Source organism: Macrotis lagotis, chromosome X (genome assembly GCF_037893015.1).
Source record: "Macrotis lagotis isolate mMagLag1 chromosome X, bilby.v1.9.chrom.fasta, whole genome shotgun sequence".
Lineage (NCBI taxonomy): Eukaryota > Metazoa > Chordata > Mammalia > Peramelemorphia > Peramelidae > Macrotis > Macrotis lagotis.
Window position 1 is genome coordinate 555,675,400 of NC_133666.1, and position 22,085 is coordinate 555,697,484.

Here is a 22,085-nt window from a genome sequence, read left to right on the forward strand (position 1 = left end):
GTTAAATGATAGCCCAGGCATTACGAAGCAGAGGCAGGATTTGAATTCAAGTCCTCTGCTTCAAACTCAGGGCTCCTTCCACATTGCCTCCCCTCTTTGGCTTGCTCCCAACATGTTATAGCTCTGAGATGTAAGAGATTTAGATAGTAGAACAAGGGCTCTGCCAGAAGAGAGAATAGGCAAGTTAGAATCTCTTCCTTTCTCAGGAACAGAGAACTAAAAAGTGTTATGACTGAGAAAGAATGTTAGGGATTGTTCAGTGGAACTCTCACATTACAGATGAGAAAGCTGAGGTCCAGAGAAGTGAATTGTATATGGTCACACAGTTTGTTAGTGTCAAATCAATTCTGGAAGCCAGATATCTGAACTCCAAGGCCACTACTCTTCCTATTACATGAAATTTCTTTATTTCTAACAAATCATCGCTAACTTCAAAGAGGCAAAAGATGAGGAAAAACTCAATTTTCTTCCAGTCTAAATAAACTGTCTTAAGGTTTAGAGTCTTCAGATCAGGAAAAGAAAAAGTCTGCAGATAAAACACAAGTTTGCAAGGCAACAGTGTGTTGACTAATGACTATCAAAAAAAAGGAAAATAATTACAGACACTCAAGTTTCAATCATTAAAAACAAAAAGATGGTACAGTGAATAGAGGCCTAGACCTAGAGTTAGGAAGAAATGAGTTCAAATCTGTCCTCAGACACTTGCTAGTTGTGTGATCTTGTGCAAGTCACTTAATCCCTATCTGCCTCAGGTCCTTCATCTATAAAATGGAGGTCCTTCATCTATAAAATGATAGATCATTGTTGTGAGGATAAAATAAGATAATAATTAAAAGAGTTTAAGTTCCCACACATAATAAACACTATTAAGATATTAGTTATCATTATTATTTTCTCAAGTCCTATCTTCTACAAGTCCTCTTAATTTCTTCCTTTTGTTAATTATTTCTTATTTATTAAATATATAGCTTGTTTTGAAAATATTTGTTTGCACATTGTCTTCAGTTTTAGACTGTAAGCTTCTTGAAGTCAAGGACCATCTTTTGCCCCTTTTTGTATCCCCAGCACTTAGACAGGACCTGACACAGGGTAGTCGTTTAACAAATATTGATTGAACAATTGATCAAGTTTAGATAATCAACAAAACAATAAATCAAGTTCTGATTGATAGTATTTCCAAAATGCTCACACTGAAAATTCAACATCCAGTTCTCTTGCTGGTCTAGAATGTCACTGGCCACCTATACAGATGATTGGCTACCTCCAAAAAGAAGGTCAAACTTACCTGCTGAAGCGATTTAAAAAAACGGATGAAGACTTCACTTCTCAAGATGTTTGGATCCATAGGGACTGGAAAGTAATGGACACCAATCAGGGTTAGCATGGAAAGATGGGAAAGGAAAGCCTGGCCCTGCCCAGCCACAATTTTCTCATTTCACACTGTACCCTGGTATCTCACTCTTTCTGCCAATGCTTTATCTAGGAGGAATGGGATCACCTCCAAGATGACAGCTAGCTAAACCCAATCTGGTTTGTTTAAATGTAAATTACAAGACCCTCCTAGTCCAAGATCTCCTCAAGTGATAAACCTAAGAAATCATCATATCCTGTCTCTAATACTCACTTGAATAAGTAGTTTCCTCATCTGTGAATTCTAACACTTGCATTACCTACCTCTTACCATAATTCTGAACTTTGCAAGGACTCCAGAGGCCTTCATTTTACCAATGAAGAAAATTTGGTCTGAAAGTCAACTACAATCTCTATTCCCACAGGGAGTAAACATAATTTACTGAATGGCTCTGAATCCAAAACCAGGGCTATTTCCATTGAACCATCCTGGTTTCTTTGTGAATCTTCCAATGCTCTTTTCAATTCAACAAACACTTCAGCATCTACTACATGCAAGGCACAGTACACATGAGCTCTTATAATGAGTCTCCAAGGTGACACAGAGAACAGAGAGAGACAGCCCTGGAGTCAGGAAGACCTGAGTTCAAATCCTACACCAGACACTTACTAGCTGTCACTTAACCCTGCTTGCCTCAGTTACCTCATCTGTAAATTGAGCTGGAGAGGGAAATGATAAACCTCTCCAGGATGTTTGCCAAGAAAACCCCAAAAGGGGTCATGAAGAATCAGACATGACTGAATAATAATAATAATAATAATAATAATCCATGCTTCTCTTGCCATCCAAACTACACATTTTAAATTTAATGTCAACCAACTCATGGTGTTCTTTATCTTTCTGTGTCTATGCCCTGTCTCCCCAGAGTGACTATCATCTATTTGAAGAGGAAGGATTGTATTTTACATTTCAGTGAATACCTATCATAGTGTCTAATATATAGTAGATACTTTAAAAATCTTTACAGAAGATAATAATAATCTCATGTTATTGCTCCTTGTGTCTCCATACAATCTCTGTCATTTTCCAAGGATCTTCTGTATAATCAATACAAATTCGATATAAGCAAGTATAAAGTCTTTTTTCCCCTTACTCATTCAAATTTATTGTGAATTTCACTGCTCTGACCCTTAGCTGGAAGGAAGGAAGGAAGGAAGAGAGTACTTTTTAAGTAGTTACCATGTATCAAGCCCTGTGCTAGAGATACAAAGAGAATAATGAAAACAACCTCTCCTATCAACAAACTCATGTTCTAACAAGCAAATGGGTCACATATAAGAGGAAATAGCATCTTTGCAAGAATTTTAATACAATAAAGGCAAACTTTTTAAAAATCCATACACATACCACTTTGTAGATACTGTTCCAGCTGATCTCTCCTCTCATCAGCCATAGATGTAGTCATTGCAAGATAATACTTTGGAGGAAAAGGTGGAAGGCAATTCCCAAAGACCCGTCTCAGCTGGAAGGTCAAACAAATAAGACTTCAAATTTAGTACACTTCTGAGCGAGGATCAAAATAAACCACACAAGCTCAGGGCAAAATGCATTCTAAGCACTGAGTCATAACTAATAATTCTTGTGCCTGAGGCATTGAGGAAGAAGAGGCAATCATTTACAGCTACCAGCTAGATAAGATTGCCCTAAGTTGTTACTGCATGGTTTCTACAGTGCTGAAGGCTGTTTCTTGGGAAGCAAAGTGGCAAGTGGGTCACAGCCTGGAATAAGACCAAGACAAGGTGTCAAAGTTTTCTAAATTTCAGTATCCTGCATCAGCACACCATTGCCTTGCCCTAGTTACTTCATCAAGTTCCTTTTAAACAAATAGCCTTTTAATAGATAAGAATGTTAAAGGGTGTTTGGATGTCCTTGGGTTCATCTTTACTTTAGTTTTTTTTATTTTATATACACAGTTCACATAAGTATTTCTAGGGTCAATAATTCAAATGCCCCTTTCCCTACCTAATCATTTAGAAGGCAGGTAAAGAAACATAAGTTCTCTGATATAATTTTTACTAAACCCAATCAATAGGACAGGGAGACAGTACTGTGTACAAAGCTCTAGGTTATAAATTCAAAAGACACATATTTATGAATTCAAATCCAGCAAGTCACTAAAAGAGTTGGTTACAATTGAACAAGAACAACAAAATCCCTCATTGGGTCCTCATTGACAAAGTTTCACAGCATCCTGTAGGTACTGAAATCCCACAAAGTAACAATTGTATCTTCATTCATTTGATTGATAAAAGCTTAGATATAAGATGAAGGAAAACAAATACACAAAATCCCTAAGGTCCCTAGGGAAGGAGAAGGGGAAGAGAAGGAGGAGGAGGAGCAAGGTCTCAGCCTATTAACTCTGAGATATAAATACCAAACTCGGAGTAGGATTACAGAATCATAGATTTATATCATAAGGAGTATAAGGTTCATAAGGATCATAAAATTATAAATCTAGAGTTCCAGAGGGCATTCCTTAGAGATCAGATTCCCACCTCTTTATTTTACATATAAGGAAACTGAGGTCTGGAAAAATTAACTTGCCCTGAGATCACACAGGTGGCATAGCTGCTATTGCCCCTGTTCAAATCTTTTCTACTTTTGTCTCACTGAACAAAATTTTAAGCTAGATATAAAAATAACTTAGGCTGTATACTAACAAGAATTTGAACTAAAATAGAAAAAAAAGACCTATATATTATGTGTACAGCACCCCAATGCTCTCTGTCATCAGATGACTGGCATTAAAAAAAAAAGTGTGAGACTGTCTCACATGATGGATAGCAAGGTGTCTTTGGAATTATGAAGACCTGGATTCAAGTTCTACTTCGGAGAGACCCTGGGCAATTCACCTGACCTTTCAGTGCCCCATTTCAGGAGGTCTGATATGCTGAATGACTTTTGTTAAATCAATCTGCAGGGCCACTCCAAGGTCTTCTAGGCTTAAACAAATGAAATACAGATTTCATGTTAGTGGTTTTATTTCTGTTAAATAAAAAAGAAGCACATTTTATAGGAATCTTGAGGAAATAAAAGGGGAAAAGAGTCAAACTGACAGATGTCCCCTATTTGAGACAGGGTTCATCTGAGGAAACAATTTGAGATTTTTGGAGTAAGAACTTTTCTAATACGATTCAAATAGCATCTTAAAAAAAAACTCCAGGGACGGCTAGGTGGCACAGTGGATAGAGCACCGACCCTGGAGTCAGGAAGACCTGAATTCAAATCCGACCTCAGACACTTAATAATTACCTAGCTGTGTGGCCTTGGGCAAGCCACTTAACCCCATTTGCCTTGCAAAATCCTAAAAAGAAAATCTTGTCTTATTTGCATCCCATTATTTCTTGATTAACTGATATTTAAAAGGTAAATGTTTGCCTTAGTTTCTGTTAATAAGAGTCACAGATGTTTCACAAATTGACTCTAATCTAATGAATAGCATATAGTGCACGTATCAGTAAATTCGTCTTTGTTGTCAGGTTGGTATAAAGCAAGGCTGCCAAAGGGCACGTCATGTGGGACAGAGAAGTCAAGTGCTAAGTCGACAATCATTCAAATTCTGATACTGGTTTCAAGCTGAAATCCCTACTAGTCAGTCTTAAAGCTCAGTTTAGCAGCTCAAAGGATTCCCAAGCACAACCCTCCAGGACTGTTTTGGTCTGAGTAAGAAGACAAACATGCTATAAATATCTGGGCAGTTCACTTTGCCAAAAGTCAATCATTAACTTTACAAGTTTTTCAAGTTTTCAAAACTGGAGAATTTTTCTGGATTTTCAAAAGAAGCATTAGTTTCTCCCTCAATAATCAGCCAAGAATTAGCTAGTTCTAGAATTCAATTTATCTCTATCAAAATCATTTGAGAAAATCCCTGAAAAATAATGAAGATTTCTTTCACTATTTGAAAGTCATTTTTGTTACATATATTCAATATAATACAGTGTTTACTGCAAGGTTTTCAAGAACAAAGATGTGGATATTGAAACTAATACCTTGAGCCCACTATTCAATAATCATATGTCATGCTGTGCTGTTTGTACAAAGATAATACTATTGACCTACCATTAAAGGACATGTGCTGTGAGTGTCCTATTGACCATCCATCTGGCAGCATAGATGGATCATGCTATGTCTCATTTTCCATTCCCAGCACAATTGTTAAATCATTAAGGAATAGGACTATGTCAAGTCTACATTCTCTATTTCCTAATGCCCCCCTCATTCACACCAGATCACCTCTTATCCATCGTAAGCAGAAGCACATTTTTGTGAGAGAGCTAACTGATGATAGTCATATCATCTGAAAATAGAATTTTTCATTGTCATTATCAACAAATATTTACTGGAGAGGCAGCATAGGATAATGGAAATAGAGGACCTGCTTTAAATTCTGCCTCTGATGCTTCCTACCTAGATGACCTCACATAAGTCACTGAATGTGCCTGGAGACTTCAGTTTCCTCTCCTATCAAATGAAGGGGATTAAAGTAGATGACCTGTGAGGGTCCTTCTACCCAGTAGATCTATAACCCAATGACCCCTCTTATATTAGGATAATAGTCTGGGAACAAAAGAAACATAAGATTCCTATCATAAAAGAAATCTGCAAACTTAGTTGAGAATGAATAGAGAAATAGGGGGCAGCTAGGTGGTACAGTAGATAGAGCCCCCTATCCTGGAATCAGGAGGAGCTGAGTTCAAATATGGCCTCAGACACTTAATTGCCTAGCTGTGTGACCTTGGGCAACTCACTTAACCCATTGCCTTAAATAAATAAAATTTAAAAATAAAATTAAAATAATAGAATGGAGAAATAAAAGAATAAATAACAATACAAGCAATGTATACTGAATGAGTGGCACAGAGAAAAAGAATCTTCAAGGAGCTGGGGAAGTACTGACAAAGATCTCAGAGAGTAGGTCAGTTCTGTAAAGAGAAGTAAGGTTTAGGTGCAGATATTGAGAGGGGATCTTTTTTTTCCTTTTCCTTTTTTTTTTTGGAAGGAACAGCTTAAGCAAAGGTAAATGGTTAGGAATTCACTTGACTTCTTCAGAGAAAAAGGAATGGGAAAATTTGGATGAAATTATGGGGTCTACCTATGTAGGGGAAAAGGTAGGGTGCAACTGCCAAGTCAACTATTTTGCATGGGGATTATGACTCTGTTATCAATTAGCTTCATACACTAGGGAAAAAAATCCATCATCTGCTGGAATTGTCGACATCTTACTTAAGTCTGGATCTAGTTCTTGTTTGTCCTTCATTCATAAAGAGGACTGTGACATAGGGGAGGTGATGCCATGTCATGCAAGTGAATTGGATTTAAGTGAGGGAGAGCTGTGCAGCCTCACTCTCTCTCCTCTAGAGCCATCTAGATTCAGTGGCCAGATATAGATCGGGATGACTGGAGATGATTCTCAGACATAGTATTCACAAAAAGATAGACCTACAAATCAATCTAAAGAGGCTTCTTCAAATATTCCATGAGTTACACTTCTCTTTCTATAAGCCAATATGTTTACACAGACCTGCACACACACCAGTCATGATATTAGACCTTCCTCTTGAATATATGGTCCACAATCAACTTTGGATCTCCCTGCCTTTTATTTATTTCTCTACGTGCAATTTTTGAAGCCAAATCATTTTGTAATCTTCAATGGATTTTAGTGTTAGAAGAGACCATGGACAATATTTACTAATGAGCTAGAAAAAAAAATGACAAACCACTCCAGTATTTTTGCCAAGAAAACTTCAGTGGGATCATGAAGAAGCAGACACAACTGAAAAAGAACTGAACGACAACAACAATAATATCTACTATATTATTTTTTTTTTTTTAAAGAAGGGAAATGAGAAAAGAAATGGCAGTTCAGAGAGGTTAGGTCACACAGCTGAATTCAAGGAAACTGAGATCTGGAAAAATTAACTTGCCAGTTCAGTGTTTTTACCATTACACTACAGAAAAACTACCCCAGCTTTTAAAAATTACATTATTGACATAAAGTCAGTATCTGTGTTAATTCCTAAATAGGGAACCACTGCTAGTCTTGAATGTTAAAAGGAAAGTTGTTTACTCCCAAAATATAACTCCTTAAGAAAACTCAATTTCACAAAAATGCATGGAACTCCCCAGACTCAAATAAATAAATTCATAATTGTCAGTGGACTAAACATTATGCTCATTTCCAAAAGGTTATATAGTACTTTTAGGTTTACAAAACATTTTTAGTTGATCTTCACAACAATCCTATGCAGTAGTGGTTATTATTATTATTATCCTTATTTTACAGATGAAGGAACTGAGACTATAAAAGGTCAGTGACTTGCTCAGGAGTCACACACTCAACAGGTGTCTGAGATAGAATTTTCAGGTTTTCCTGACTCCACATCCAGCATTTGGAGGTATATTCAGAAATGGCGGTGTAAAAATGGAAGACATTTAAAAATCTCATGTTAAGGGAAGAAGCATCTGAATCTTTTACTTCTTAAGCTGACAATTTTGCCAATTCTGAAAAGTCACTTAAGAACCATGCATCCTGGAGGAATAGAAAGAAGAAATTTACACCAGCACAACATTAGGAAGATGGATTTAGCAAAGAATATTTGTCACTGTAGGACTGGGAAAAATTGAGTCCCACTGTTGGGTATCTCTTAACATCCATTTAGTATCCACAGGGAGCATGACCAGTGTCATTTATTAAATACCACTTAAATATTTCAAAGATCCCCAATTTGGAGCTTCTAAAGCAGAAAAAAAACTAAAAAATTCAATGGACAAAGGTTTACCCACCATCCTTCTTTTCTTTTGTCTCCAGATGGATTGAGAGGGACCTCATAACTGCATCTTCAAGTAATTTTTATCTGAGACTACTGGTTTTTCAGAGACTTTTCCAGAAATTCTTAAAGATAACTTTCTATAGGTTGTCTTGAAAGTAGCCTATCAGGGGCAGCTAGGTGGCGTAATGGATAGGGCACTGGCCCTGGAGTCAGGAGTGCCTGGGTTCAAATCTGATCTCAGACACATAATAATTACCTAGTTGTGTGGCCTTGGGCAAGCTACTTAACCCCGTTTGCCTTGCAAAAACCTGAAAAAAAAAGTAGCCTATCTCATTGACTTGGTATTGACTTGATACAGGCATTACACTCTTGGATGTTGCCCTGCTATGACCCAAAACCTTAAATTTCAACAAACTCCTATTAAGCACCTTAACTCCCACATTACCAAAGACTGTATCTTCAAATTATTGGCATCAAAACATTCCTAGAAACTCAAAGTTTTAAAAATGAACATTAAAACTTGTTTTTAGATACAACTGAGGAAAAATAAAATAAAATTTAAAAAAGTTTACCAATCTTGCATACATGGATTTGCAAAATTTACTAAACTGATATGAGTTAAGTGGACCCTGCAGTTCTTACCTAAATAAAACTCTAAAAAAATTCCTAGAATCAGTCACATACATCTTATTCAAATGTACCTAAAAGTATTTCATTTTTCTGAATCCACAATTTATGAATCATCTAGCACAAAGGACAGTACCATTATTCTCATCACCAAATATATTTCTTATTAATTTAATTAATTTTAATTAAATTAAATTTTAATTTAAAATATAGTTTAAATTAAACTTCCAAAATATAAGAATAAAATTAATGCTTCTTTTATTCAATTACCTCAATTTATGCAGGGGTTTATCACCAGATTAGGAAAACAAAATAACAGATGGACAATCTTAAATCCATCCTCTGCAACAAAGAAAGGAAACTGCCAAGAGCCTAAATGTCATCCTGATCAGTCATTCTTTTTGGCTTAGGGTTTCATACTTGCCAGTATTTGAATATTATGAATATGACCATTGGAAAACAAAAAATAAGGACACACCTGTTTAACAGGACTCAGATGAAAGAACTCTGTGGAGGGAGAAAGATAAACACCAACATATATACAAGGTGCTAGCTTTGTGCTGTATTATCTGGTGGAAAGAGTTAGGTGCAAGTAGTTTGCTCACTTAGAGTTCATCTCCCAGGGTTGATGAGGGAAGGATGGGAAATGGAAGCTTTTAAAATGAGGTGTGTCCCAGGAGTGGGGTACAGACCTGGGAGTCAGAAATCTTGGGTTCTCTTTCCAATGCAAACTCTTTCTCACTAGAACATCCCTGGCTTCTTGCTACTTTTAAAAGCCATTACACAATAGAGAATACCATCTGTATCCAGAGAAAGAACTATGGACTTTGAACAAAGACCAAAAAGACTATTACCTTCAAATTAGAAAAAAAAACCGTTATCTTATTATGTAATTTTACTATCTCATACTTTATTTTTCTTCCATAAGGACATGATTTCTCTGTCATCACATTCAACTGAGATCAATGTCTAACATGGAACCAATGTAAAGACTAACAGAATGCCTTCTGTGGGGGATGGGGGAGGGAGCAAGAATGGGGGAAAAATTGTACAACTCAAAATAAATAAAATCTTTCTTTAAAAAAAAAGCCATTACACTCACTGCATAGGAAAAGATAGCCAGGACGACCCCAGGTACATAAGTGAGGTCATCCAGGCCATTCACATTATTAAATGAGTAAAGACATATATAAATGCTTTGTACATCTTTAAAGTGTTAGATAAATGTCAGGGAGTATTAGAAGACCTAGACAGAAATTCCCCTCTTGCCCAAGGTCAAATCACAACATCCTCTGTCTCAGCTTCTTCATCTGTAAAAATAGCCAGATTGGATTAATGGCTTCTGAGGTCTGTTCATATTCTATCTCTATGATCTTTTTTTTTTTTTTTACAGACGAGGAAACTTGAGGTCTGGGGAAGTTATGGTTTTCCCCATAAGTAAGTAAGAGGTTAAAAGCAGTAAGGAGAACAAATGTTGGGTCTGTATCTGTATCAGCAAATGTAAATTGGCTGTACCTGTCAGCTGGGATAGAACATTTCCTGCCCTAAGCTTCTCCTTCCTCACCAAGCTCATGCCTCCTCGAGGAGGCAGGGGTCCTCTACTTTGGGAACTGAGTCTAATCCTACAAATAAACCCATAGCAAGGCGGAAAGCGGAGTCCCATGCCCTTAGCCAAATTCAGTCCCGAACTACTGGAAGGTTCCTGGACTGCACTGAGGTGTTCTGGGACATTGGATGCTAGTCCTTGGAGGACGCCCTTGGTTCTCCAGCCCCAAGGGAGTCCCCCACCCCCCACGAGCGCTCACCTGCTCATTCCAGCGATGTAGCTGACTGTAGCGCACCTTGCAGAAGAGGAACCCTTCCAGGTACACCGAGTATAGCTGAAAGCACAGACACACACACACACACACACATTAGCGGGGAGAAAGAAGTCAGGCACCCGGGTCCGGATTGCCACCACTCCCAGCACCCCACGCACCACGTAGCGGCCCCCCAGGGTGTCCAGCCGCTGCTGGGACACGGGGATGCTGAAGTGCATCTTCATGATGCTTGGCAGAGTTCGCCGGCCGCGGGGGCGGGCGGGGGGCTCGAGACCCTTCTCTTCTCCAAGACCCTGCGCTGCACCCAACGCCCGGGCGCCCGCGGCAGCCTTTGCATGCCCACGGGGCGGAGCGCGCCTCTCTTCTCCTCCCCTGAGGGAAGGGGGTCCGCCCCAGGTAACGCGGCCAGAACCTGCCCGCAGCACCGCCTCTTTCTCCCGCCTCTACTAGGCGTTTGGCAGGAAAGGGTAGGGTGGGAGCTGATGGAGGCTGGCACGGCTGGTTAGGCTTCCCCCGAAAAATCAAAGCTCCGGGGACCAGTTTGGGGAGTTTTCCAAGGCCAAGAAGTGGAGAGCCTGCCGATTCCTTCATTCTCATTCATCTCCCACTCTTGGTGTTGGGCTGCTCAACCCAGCCCCAGTCCTGTCCCATCCGATCCAACGAGCATTTATTAAATGCCTACGAAGTTGTCGTGGGTGTAGGGACAATTACCGACAAACAAAAAAGTCCCAAATCTAAACCAACAGAAATCTTAACAATTACATACTGCCTAGGAGTTGGCATTGTTCTGAAGTCTCTAGAGTCAAGCTGGGTCTAGTCCACTTAACCCCTGTACCTAATCAGGGTCTTTAGAAACACCTAAATGGGGGCCTATCACATCAGATAGTTTCATTTCTAGTTATTGTAGGCTCTGATTGGCCCATTTCCTCATTATTGTATGGAGCCAGTGCACTGCTGGGGGTAGGGGGTGGGGTCATTAGAATTTAATCTTAGGAAGCGACTGATTCAGGTTTTGTTTTACTTTTGTAGCTTTCTATTCTTAGAATTTAGTGTTCCTCTAATGCTTCTTTCTGCATTGAACTGAAATACAGTGGGGCTTGGGGAGAGGGGGAAAACTATTTCAAAATTTATTCTGCATGATTGAAGTCCTTTCCTCTCTAGAATCTGAGTGAGGTCCTAGAATGACATCAGAAGATTCCACCAAAGAGGTGTGAGTTACTTGACCTCTCTAGATTACACCAATTCGAAATTGGAAGGAACCCCTGAAACCATCTAGTCTCAGAGATTCTTAAACAGGAGTTTCTTCTACAATCCCCCTGACAAGTGGTCATCAAAACCTTAACTGGAGATCTCAAATTAAGAGCATCCCTCTAAGATTCTCTTAGCTGTAATATTTTATAATTTTATGTTGGTTGATTGACAAATGTTGGGGTGGGGGCAGCAGTTGAAGGGAACACATTTGTGATCATTGATAAAGGGGAAATTTCTCAATGAGAAAACTTGCTCTTCTACTGTAGATGAATACCTTCTTTGGAGCCTCAACAGTTGCCTAGATTAGAACCTTGATTAACTAAGTGACTTGTCTACAAAATCAATATATGTCCAGGAGGTTGTGTGGACTTGACCCCAGATTTCTAGCCACAATGCCATGCTACTTCTGGTTGAGGGACAAGGGACCCATATGTGTGGATTTTAACTGAAAGTTTGAAAATTCATATACGACACAGAGACCTAGTTTTAAATGAATTGTGAAATTAGAGAATAATACTAGCAATATCCTTTAGTCAGTCAAGAAAATCACAGGAAATAGTGGAAATATTTCTATTTATTTGTCAAAAGGGAGATTCACAACTTGATTAGTCTTGGTGTAGAAGACAGAGAACCCAGAGGTTTTGCACCATTTCAGAGCAGACACAACAATAAAAGAAACCAATGATCAAAAATGGAAAATAGACAACAGAAATTATATTGACACTGTTCATAATTTCATCCAAAAGTGTAAATCAATTCAGCAAAAGAAATTTAAAGAAAAAAAAGTTCCCCAAAACCTAAGTCAACAAACATCTGACTGACTCTTCAAGTAAGGAGAGTTGTCTGCCAAAGGCAACACTGACTTAGAATATAAATTTGCACATAAAATCTTAAAAAGAAAGATGTTGAATGATCATAAACAGGATTATCTCATTAAGCAGAGAAAAACAGTGAAGAACAAAAGCAGTTTAAAGAAAACTTGCCCCCCCTTTTTAGTCAATATTGCCTGTGAAACTGTTATATAACCTAAAAAAGTTAAGAACAAAAAAGTTCATCTCAAGCCAGTTAAATCAATATATCAAGATCACAGAAAACTGATAGAAACAAGGAGTGCCAAAATAAAATACAAAGACAATTCAAAAGCCAGATCTTTATGCCCTTCCAACATTCATTACAGAAGTAATAAGGTGATAAAACACATGCCACCCAGCAGAGTCGAAGAAATTTTTGGTAAGCAATGTCAAAAGAGCAAAAAGTACTCTCAATGTGCAATAAATCTTATAATGCTTGCAATGTTTCCCCTAGGAATAAGAATAGGAACTCCCCCAGTTCTGCACAGCTAGCCATCAAGATCACCAATCCAAATGTTTGACTGAGGAGAGAAGAAAAAGAGTAAACTATTTTGCACATTTTTATTTGTGTTAAATAAAATGTCAAACTCCCATCTGGGGTATTAAAAAAAAAGAAAACTTGGCAAGATATTCAACTAAGCAAAGCTATCCCAAGGGCATTCAAGTATGAAAATGGAGAGAAGACTAAAAAAGGAAGAAAAAATAGAAACAATTTGAAAAAATCACTTACAACAAACCATTTTATCCAGCAAGGATAATGGAACAACCACACTCTTGAACCCTGATCCCACAGTCCCAGAAGAGCTTATAACGGAAATACAAATGGCCTTAAAGAGAACAAAAGAAAAGTCCTTCTTTGGCCAACTTGGGTGAAATATATATAGTGGAAATTTATGTTGAAGACAATATAATTGTAAAGGCATCAAAGCACTGATTCATAAGGCATTATGAGAAAATCAAATATTGATTTTATATTTGATTTCATTCTGTAATTGATTCTATTCTGTAGCTGCCTGAGGCATTTTTGTCTCTGAATTAAGTTCAGAAATTCATGAGTCCTGTAGTTCATTTTTCCTCTCTGTTATGTTTAAAAGTTTGTTTCCCTATAAATAATTTTAATTGAAAGATAACTATTATCATTAGCTGCCCAGGTACAATTGGAAGAAATTTGTTATCTTTGAGGGATGCAAGTGGATGTCAGAGAGTCTGGACTGTTATCTCTACAAAATTGACTGTCCTTTAAAAAAAATTCTGGTTTGTTATCACTGTGACACTAACTAATCAAGCAGGTGGACACCACCAAAGAGCTTTCCATATCAACAAAACAGAAGGAATTCCATACTTTTATCCAATCATATTATTTTCTATCATCTATGACACTTTGGACCTTGTAATCAATTATGTTGTTTTCCATCTCTGATGCTTCATATTCTTTGTTCTCTTGTACTTCCCAAAACTATATGAAGACTAGTAAGTCCTACCTTGTGATCTTTTGACTGAAAAGTCAACAATTTTGTTGTTAATCGCTGACCTTAGCAAGAAATTGAATGTGCTCAGAACTTTAAGCCTCAATTTACCTTAATTTTAATGGTAACAATTAAAAGGAGGGGGGGGAAATAGCCAAATGATATAAAAAAGTTACCAAAAGAATATTCATAACTATATGTCAACTTGCCCATTCACAGGAAATTGAGGGCATCCTCAATAAGAATATTAGTGGTAGCCACTGACTACTTGGGTTCAGTTCTACCTATGAGGAATCATTATTCAGACTCAGGAAAGCATGGGTAGAAATAAAACAAAAATTTATTTAAAAGGTTACAAAATATAGGAAGGATGAGAAAGAGAGAGAGAGAGAGAGAGAGAAGAACAGCCAAGCAGTGTACTGCAGCCCTGAACTGGAGTCTAGCTCAGGTTTTTATGTCTTGCCTCTCATCCAGAGGGCAAAAGGTGAACTCCCTTTCCCTTACTAGACCTGGAATCAGGTAGAGGGTAAAGCTGAAGGAGATCAGGATACAAATTTTACATTAAACAATGAATCAATGGTACATTAAGAATGGGGAGGGTCTCCACCCAAGATTACAATTATTCCTGTTACAATATAATTCTCTACTTCAAGTCAATTTACATCTCCACCCAAATTCTTTCTGTTACATTCACAATTCTCTTCATCTTTCCCCTGCATCATTAGTAGAGAATCCTGAAAAGAATTTGGTCTATCCATCCATACAAGATAAATTTTTATCCAAATGGATAAAAACCAAATAATCATTGTTCATATTTCAAATGGTATCTTCAGGAATACCTTAGAGAGCTTGTCCATCCATATCTATCTGGTACTGCCAATACAGTACTAGACTGCATTGAACTGGACTTAGACTTGAAAAGGTGGAGAGCAGGATTGATTTGCTTTCATGAAATGGTAAACAAAGTACTTTACTAAATCCCAAGCTTACTATGAACACTATTTATCAGTTCTTTCTCTGGAGGTGGGTAGCATCTTCCTTCATAGATCCTTTGAAACTGATTTGAGTATTTATAATACTCAGAATAACTTGATTGTTGACAATTATTCTTTGAACAATATTTCTGTTATTGTATACAACCTTCTCTTGGTTCTGCTCATTTCACTCTTCATTATTTCATGCAAGTCTTTCTATGTTTTCTAAAATCAATCTGTTCATCATTTCTTAAAGTAATTTGTATTTCATCACAATCTTATATCCCAAATTGTTTAGTCATTCCCCAATTGGTGGACATCTGCTCAATTTCCAGCTCTATGCCACCACAAAGAGAGTTGCTATAAATATTTTAGAACATATAGGTTCTTTCCCCCTGATCACTTTGGGAAACAGGTCTAATAGTTGTATTACTGGGTCAAAGGGTATATACACTTTTATAACTGAGTATAACTCCAGATTGCTCTGAAAAATTGACGGGATCAGTTAGAAGTGAATTATTGTCCCAGTTTTTCTATATCCCCTTCAACATTTGCTGCTTTCCTCTTTTATCATTTTGTTAATTTGATAGGCATAAGATGATATCTCAAAATTGTTTTAATTTGCATTTCTCTAATCAATAATATTTCATATGATGATATATAGTTTTGATTTCTTCATCAAAACAGCCTATATTTTCAATACATTTTACTGTTGTTGCTATATGTTAGTGAAATGTGTAACACAACTGCCTCCATAAAACTAAATATAAGTATCACATAGAGGACAATAGAAAGGTACATGTTGGCTGTGAGCAAGCTGTCATATATAGAAAAACTATGAAGGAGAACAGAAATCAAAGCTGTCACCAAAAAATTGTATTAAAGAATGAGAAAGTAGGCTATTCATGTGGTGAGAGTGAGGGTTGATAGGTGGATGGACAGAGTGTTCCACTGGACCTCTTGCAATATTAAGGAAAAGCAAAGAAGATGGACTCCATGTAGTGAAAATTTGGGAGGACTTGGATAAGAATAGGACAGGATGGACCAGCTTGAATGGTTACAATCTGCTTCAGCAGAAGGAACTCCTGAATCAATGAAATCAAAGATGCATTTGAATATTTTAAATTTCTTCAACCTCATGCAACTCTCATAGTTCAAAGTCAGTCTCTGATACTAGCTGTATAACCCTGAGCAAGTCACTCAAATTCTGTTGGCTTCAGTTTTTCTAAGTGTAAAATAGGGATAACATTACCTACTTCACAATGCTAGTGTAAGGATCAAATGAGATATTTGTAAAGTGCTTCGTTTAGCACAGGGCCTACCCCCTAGTAGGAGCTGTACAAATTCTTGGGCAGCCAGGTGAGGCAGTGGATAAGTGCCTGTAGTCAGGAAGACTCATATTGGCACTTGTTAGCTGTGGGATCTTGGGTTAATCACTTAACCCTGATTGCCTCACATCCAGGGTCATCTGTTTCATATCTGTCTACTGAACCCAGATACTCTGGAAGAGAAAATGAGGCTAGTGACTTAGCACAGCACTCCCCCCCACTCCAATCCAATTCATGTGCATGTCATGGTACAAGGTACCTTCCTAGTGTTGCGGTCTTCTTCAAGAATGAAGGAAAAACATCATCATGACTCCAAATGAGATGGGCTGCTGGTATTGCTTTTTAATGGTCGTGTCACATATATTATTTTAAAATCTACATTATTTTTCAATTCAACAAATATTTCTTAAATGTCTACTGTGTGCAGAGCATTGTATCAGACATTTTTGGTGGAAGACAATATTTAGAATGGTTCTCTCTGCTCTTTCTCATTTAATTTATAATCTATTCAGGGTATCTGACTTCTACAAATAATAATCATACAAAATAGGACTTAAACAATGTACAATAGAGGTGCATAGTATAAGGACTGAGGGAGAAAAGGTACTCACTGAGAGGAGCAGGGAAAGGGAATTAGGAAAAATTCAGCCAAGATTAATTAGAATTTGAGATTGTTGTTGCTGTTTGTCCTTCATTCTCAAAGAGGAACATGACATCAGGAAGTTGATACCATAAGATCTGTAGGTGAATTGGATGTAAGAGAGGACTGTGTAAAGTCATCAGTTTCAAAAAAAAAAAAAGAGCAGCTATGTGGTGCAGTGGATAGAGCACCAGCCCTGGAGTCAGGAGTACCTGGGTTCAAATCTGGCCTCAGACACATAATAATTACCTAGCTGTGTGGCCTTGGGCAAGCCACTTAACCCCACTGCCTTGCAAAAACTAAAAAAAAAAAAAAAGTCATCAGTTTCACTTTCTCCTCCAGAGTCATCTGGAGTGACCAAGTAAGGCTTGAGTTGGGACTATTCTTGACCATTCACTAAGATTTAGTTTTAAAGCATGATCCTCCCTAGTCTCAAATGGTCCAGTGACAAGATAGAGATCAGAAGGAGTGGAGATGGCCCTGGATACGGTGAAAGATTTGACTTTTTTTTAGCTAAGGTCTTTCCCAAGTCTCAGTTTGATTGAGGCAAGCTCATTCAATGAGGCTAGGTAAGGAAAGAGGCAAAGGGACTCCTTTACATAGTCCAAAACAAAAAAATCCTTCTGGGAGAAGACCCTTCCAGGGTCAAAACAGAAACAATTACTATTTACTCTCACTATGAACAAACAGACGCCCAAATAGCGTGGAAGTAAGACTTGGGTTGGGACCTATTGTTGGCCAATCGAGAGACAGAATGATTTGGTGTGGTTCCACCCACCCACCCACCCAAAATCCATTGAAGAGAATTCCTTATCAAACTACTTTTGCATAGAGGGATAATTGAAAGTCTGAAAGTAAACAACTTTGATCTATGCTGGATCTGATTCTCACCAAAAAAGTAGGAACTGGTTGTTGACTTGGAAATGACCCAGACACCTGAAGAAACTACTCTCTTTCTAAATTATGCTTCCAGCTCTCCTGTTCTCATCTCTCTCTTTCTAAAACCTGAACTCTGACCCTGAGACTCTGGCCTCAGTTACATGAGCTCTTCTTCATGGGAACTAAGCCTCCAACATCACTCCCTAACCACAGTTTAACCCTTGTTCTGGTTCCTTTTTCTGTTTTCTTCATCTATTAGAGGAAGCTCCTTGAGGAAAGGGACTATTTTGCTTTATTGTATTAGTATTCCCATTTCTTAGTGCAATGTTGGCACTGTGCTCAATAAATTATCATTCATTTTATGTTAGAATGAGTTACAGGGAAGGAGAGAAAAAAAAGTCAAACACGTACTGATACCCCCCCAAGGTTTGGAGAGGGCAGATTTCAAAGGATTTAGAGACGGGGTAGTTAGGATCCCATGGACTAAAATTCAATCAGTCAAGTCTGCTCAGGAGAAGTAGCAGGCTCTCATGAATAAAAATCTGACGACACAAAGACAAACTATTCTGATTGGGGCTCCTATGTACATGCACAGAGAACCCACCAATGAAGATTTTTGAGAATAAAGAAGATGAGAAACAAGGACAGGTAAAAGAGGAAGAATTCAGAAGCATAGCATGGGCTATAAGAATCATGTCAAGATTAATTAAGACCTAAATAGGTTGAGGTTGATAAAGGAATCTAATCATAAGAAAAAAGTCTTAAATTTTAAATAAATTTTAATATTTTAATTTTTAAATAAATTTTTAAAAGAAGAAAATAACACCCCCCAAAGAAAAACTATATAGGGTTTAGCACTGTTGTACATGGAAAGCCTATATTAAATTACTAGTTATCAAAGTGGGGGAGGGAAGGAAGGCATGGAGAAAAACTTGTAAAAAAAAGATTGATTAGGGGCGGCTAGGTGGCATGGTGGATAAAGCACCGGCCCTGGAGTCAGGAGTACCTGGGTTCAGATCTGGTCTCAGACACTTAATAATTACCTAGCTGTGTGGCCTTGGGTAAGCCACTTAACCCAGTTTGCCTGGCAAAAACCTAAAAAAAAAAAATAGATGAAAACTATCATTGCATGTAGTTAAAAAAACAAATACATTAAATATTTAATTTAAAAAAAACATATTAGAAGGGGGGAAAGGATTGTTTGAGAAGGGACATGGCAGCTTTCCAATCATAAGATAACAGACAACGATAAAAGATGATGAAGAAAAGTCAGAGTTGTTCAGCTCTTTGTATGTTTCTCTTTTCTTTACCAAGAAGAGTAGGAATATTTCTGAGATGGGAACAATTAAATAAATTGATATATAGGGAGTTGATTTCCAAGTTAGGTAAGGTGTTTATAGGAGAAGAGCTTACTGATATTAACAAATTCAAGTCACTACCTGGCCCAGATAAGTCTTGGACCAATAGCAAGGATCTTTGAAAACTCATAGAGAAAAGGAGGGGTACTGAAGAGCTGCAGAATAGCAAATGTCCCCTTTTTTTTTGAAAAATGATGCAAATGAAATTTGTAAACTCTAAGCTAGCAAATTTAATTCTGATTATTAACAAGATTCTAGAATATATTATTAAAGGGATGCATAGAGCACATCTGGAAAAGGAAGTGGGATCATCTAGTTTCTTCAAAAATAGAACACGAGGGGTGGCTAGGTAGTGTAGTAGATAAAGCACTGGCCTTGGAGTCAGGAGTACCTGGGTTCAAATCCGACCTCAGACACTTGATAATTACCTAGCGGTGTGGTCTTGGGCAAGCCACTTAACCCCATTGCCTTGAAAAATCTAAAAAAAAAATAGAACATGCTAGGTTGATCTTATTTCCTTATTTGATAGAAATAATTTACAGGGCTACTGGACTGGTAGATCAAGAAAATGCTTTAGATACAGTTTACCTAGATTTTATCAAAGTATGTGACAAACTTTCTCAGATTATTTTTTTGTGGAAGAGTTGGAGAGGTATGGGCTAGGCAAAAATTCAGTTAGATTCATAAAATATCATGATTTCAGAATTGGAAGGGAACTCAATGGTCATCTAGTTGAACCTTTACCAGAAGAATTCCCCTTTGTTCCAGCTTCACCTAGCAAATAATCATCTAGCCTTTTTTGGAAGATCTCAAAGGAGGGTTGAATGATTAGACACAAAGAATCATCTTTAATGGTTCAATGTCAGCTTAGGAAGAGGACTCTAGTGGGGGGGGAGAAAGGAGAGGAAGGAAGTGAATAAGCATTTATACAGAACCTATTTGTGCGAGAAATAAGGCTAAGTATTTACAAATATTATCTCACTTGATGCACAAAACAATCCTGCAAGGTGTTATTATTATTTCCATTTTACATTTGAAGAAACTGAGGCAGAAGTTTTGCTTTCTGCTTTTGTACAACTAGTAAATTTATGAGGCTGGATTTGAACTCCCTGAGACTAGCTCTCTGCACATTATGTCACTAATTTCTGTGAAGTGTCCCAGGGATCTAGGTATTTGGTTTGTCTAGGTATTAGGCAACTATATGACTATTCTTGGGAAGAAATGAATTCAAATATAGCTTCTGACATTTATTATCTCTGAGAAATCACTTAACCTCTGCCTGCCTCAGTTTCCTTATCTGTAAGGTGGGCATAATTATAGCATTTACTTTCCAGGGTTGTTGTAAGGATGAAATGTGATCATATTTGTTAAGTCCTTGGCAAACCTTAAATTGCCTGATGATGATGATGATGATGATGACCTATTATGATTAGGTCCTTTTTAAAAATCAAATGTTTAGAAGGCATTCTCTTTACTCTTCTGCTTCTTAGAATCCCGAGTTTCTTCACAACTCAATTTAAGATCTATTTAAATACCACTTATATATTTTTTTTAAATCATTGCTTAGATGAATGTCAAGTTTGATGAAATTGATGATGGCACAGAATTAGGAGGACTCAATAAAAAGTTATATGACAGCTAGCATCTGAAAAAGACCTCTGTCAAGTTAGGACATTGGACTTGATCGAATAAGACAGAATTTAATAGAAATAAATGTACAGTCAATGCTTGAACTCAAAAACTTAACTTTCACCATTACAAATAGGAGAGGCATAACTGGACAGCCATCCAGATGAAAAGATCTAGGTGTTTAATGGACTGAAAGCTTAGTATGAGTCAGTACTATATTATGGCAACCAAGAAAGCTAATATAACCTTAAACTATATCCAGGACTAGCAAGGTGAGAATCCCTTCATACTCTTCTTTGGTTGACTCCATTTGCAGTATTTTATTCACTTATAGGGATCACATTTTAAGAATATTGATAAGCTGGAAAGTATAAAAAGAGAACAACTAGAAAGGGTGCAGGTCCTTCTGTCTAAATTGTATGAAGATTACTTGATGAGAATGGGAATGGTTAGCTTAGAGAAGACTTGAATATTGGTTCAAGTATTTGAGAGGCTTTGGTGGGTGGTGGGGGTATGAGGTTGGATTAGACTTGTTCTACTCTCCTGGAGCAGTTCTTAACTTTTTTTTTTGTATCATAGATCTCTTTGTCAGTCTGGTGAAATCTATGGATCCCTTCAAAGAATGCATTTAAATACATAAAATAAAAAATAATTAGGAATGAAAATGAAACCAATTATCCTGAAATACAAGTTAACCCAAGAGAGTTAATATATGTAAAGTGCTTTATAAACTTTAAAATGATTTATACATTTTAGTTATTCTATCAGCTATCAAAAATATTTTTAAAAAATTTATAGACCCCAGGTTAAGACCCCCCTGTCCTAGAAGGTAGAAGTAGGAGCATTGAGTAGAAGTTGCAAAGAGGCAAACTTGGGTTTGGTCTCAGGAAGAACTTCCTAATAATTATAGCAATCCACAAGAGTCTCCCCTTGGATGTCAAGGAAGGTCTCTTGGAGATTATTGTTCTTGTTCAGGTACAGGTGAGACTTGATGCCATGGTGCATCCATATCTAACTGTGAGATTCTGTGGCATCTTTCAGATTTTAGAGAACAGCCTTTATTTATTCTTCCCTAGCA

At 37.5% G+C, this 22,085-nt stretch overlaps 1 protein-coding gene across 3 annotated transcripts in view; it reads right to left on the reverse strand.

The window, feature by feature from the left end:
• The window catches only part of SNX31 (sorting nexin 31), a 106,131-nt gene that overhangs the window by 74,248 nt on the left and 9,798 nt on the right, over window positions 1-22,085 (reverse strand). Inside the window, exons 1-4 of one of the 3 annotated variants that reach the window (XM_074200658.1) lie at window positions 10,790-11,281; window positions 10,617-10,691; window positions 2,759-2,873; window positions 1,286-1,350 (exon numbers count right to left, since the gene is read on the reverse strand). In XM_074200658.1, coding sequence (XP_074056759.1) covers window positions 1,286-1,350; window positions 2,759-2,873; window positions 10,617-10,691; window positions 10,790-10,855 — 321 coding nt within the window. In that variant the 5' untranslated portion in view covers window positions 10,856-11,281. Of the gene's footprint in view, window positions 1-1,285; window positions 1,351-2,758; window positions 2,874-10,616; window positions 10,692-10,789; window positions 11,282-22,085 lie in introns of those variants that run through there. The other 2 variants (XM_074200657.1, XM_074200659.1) reach the window with 2 other exon arrangements.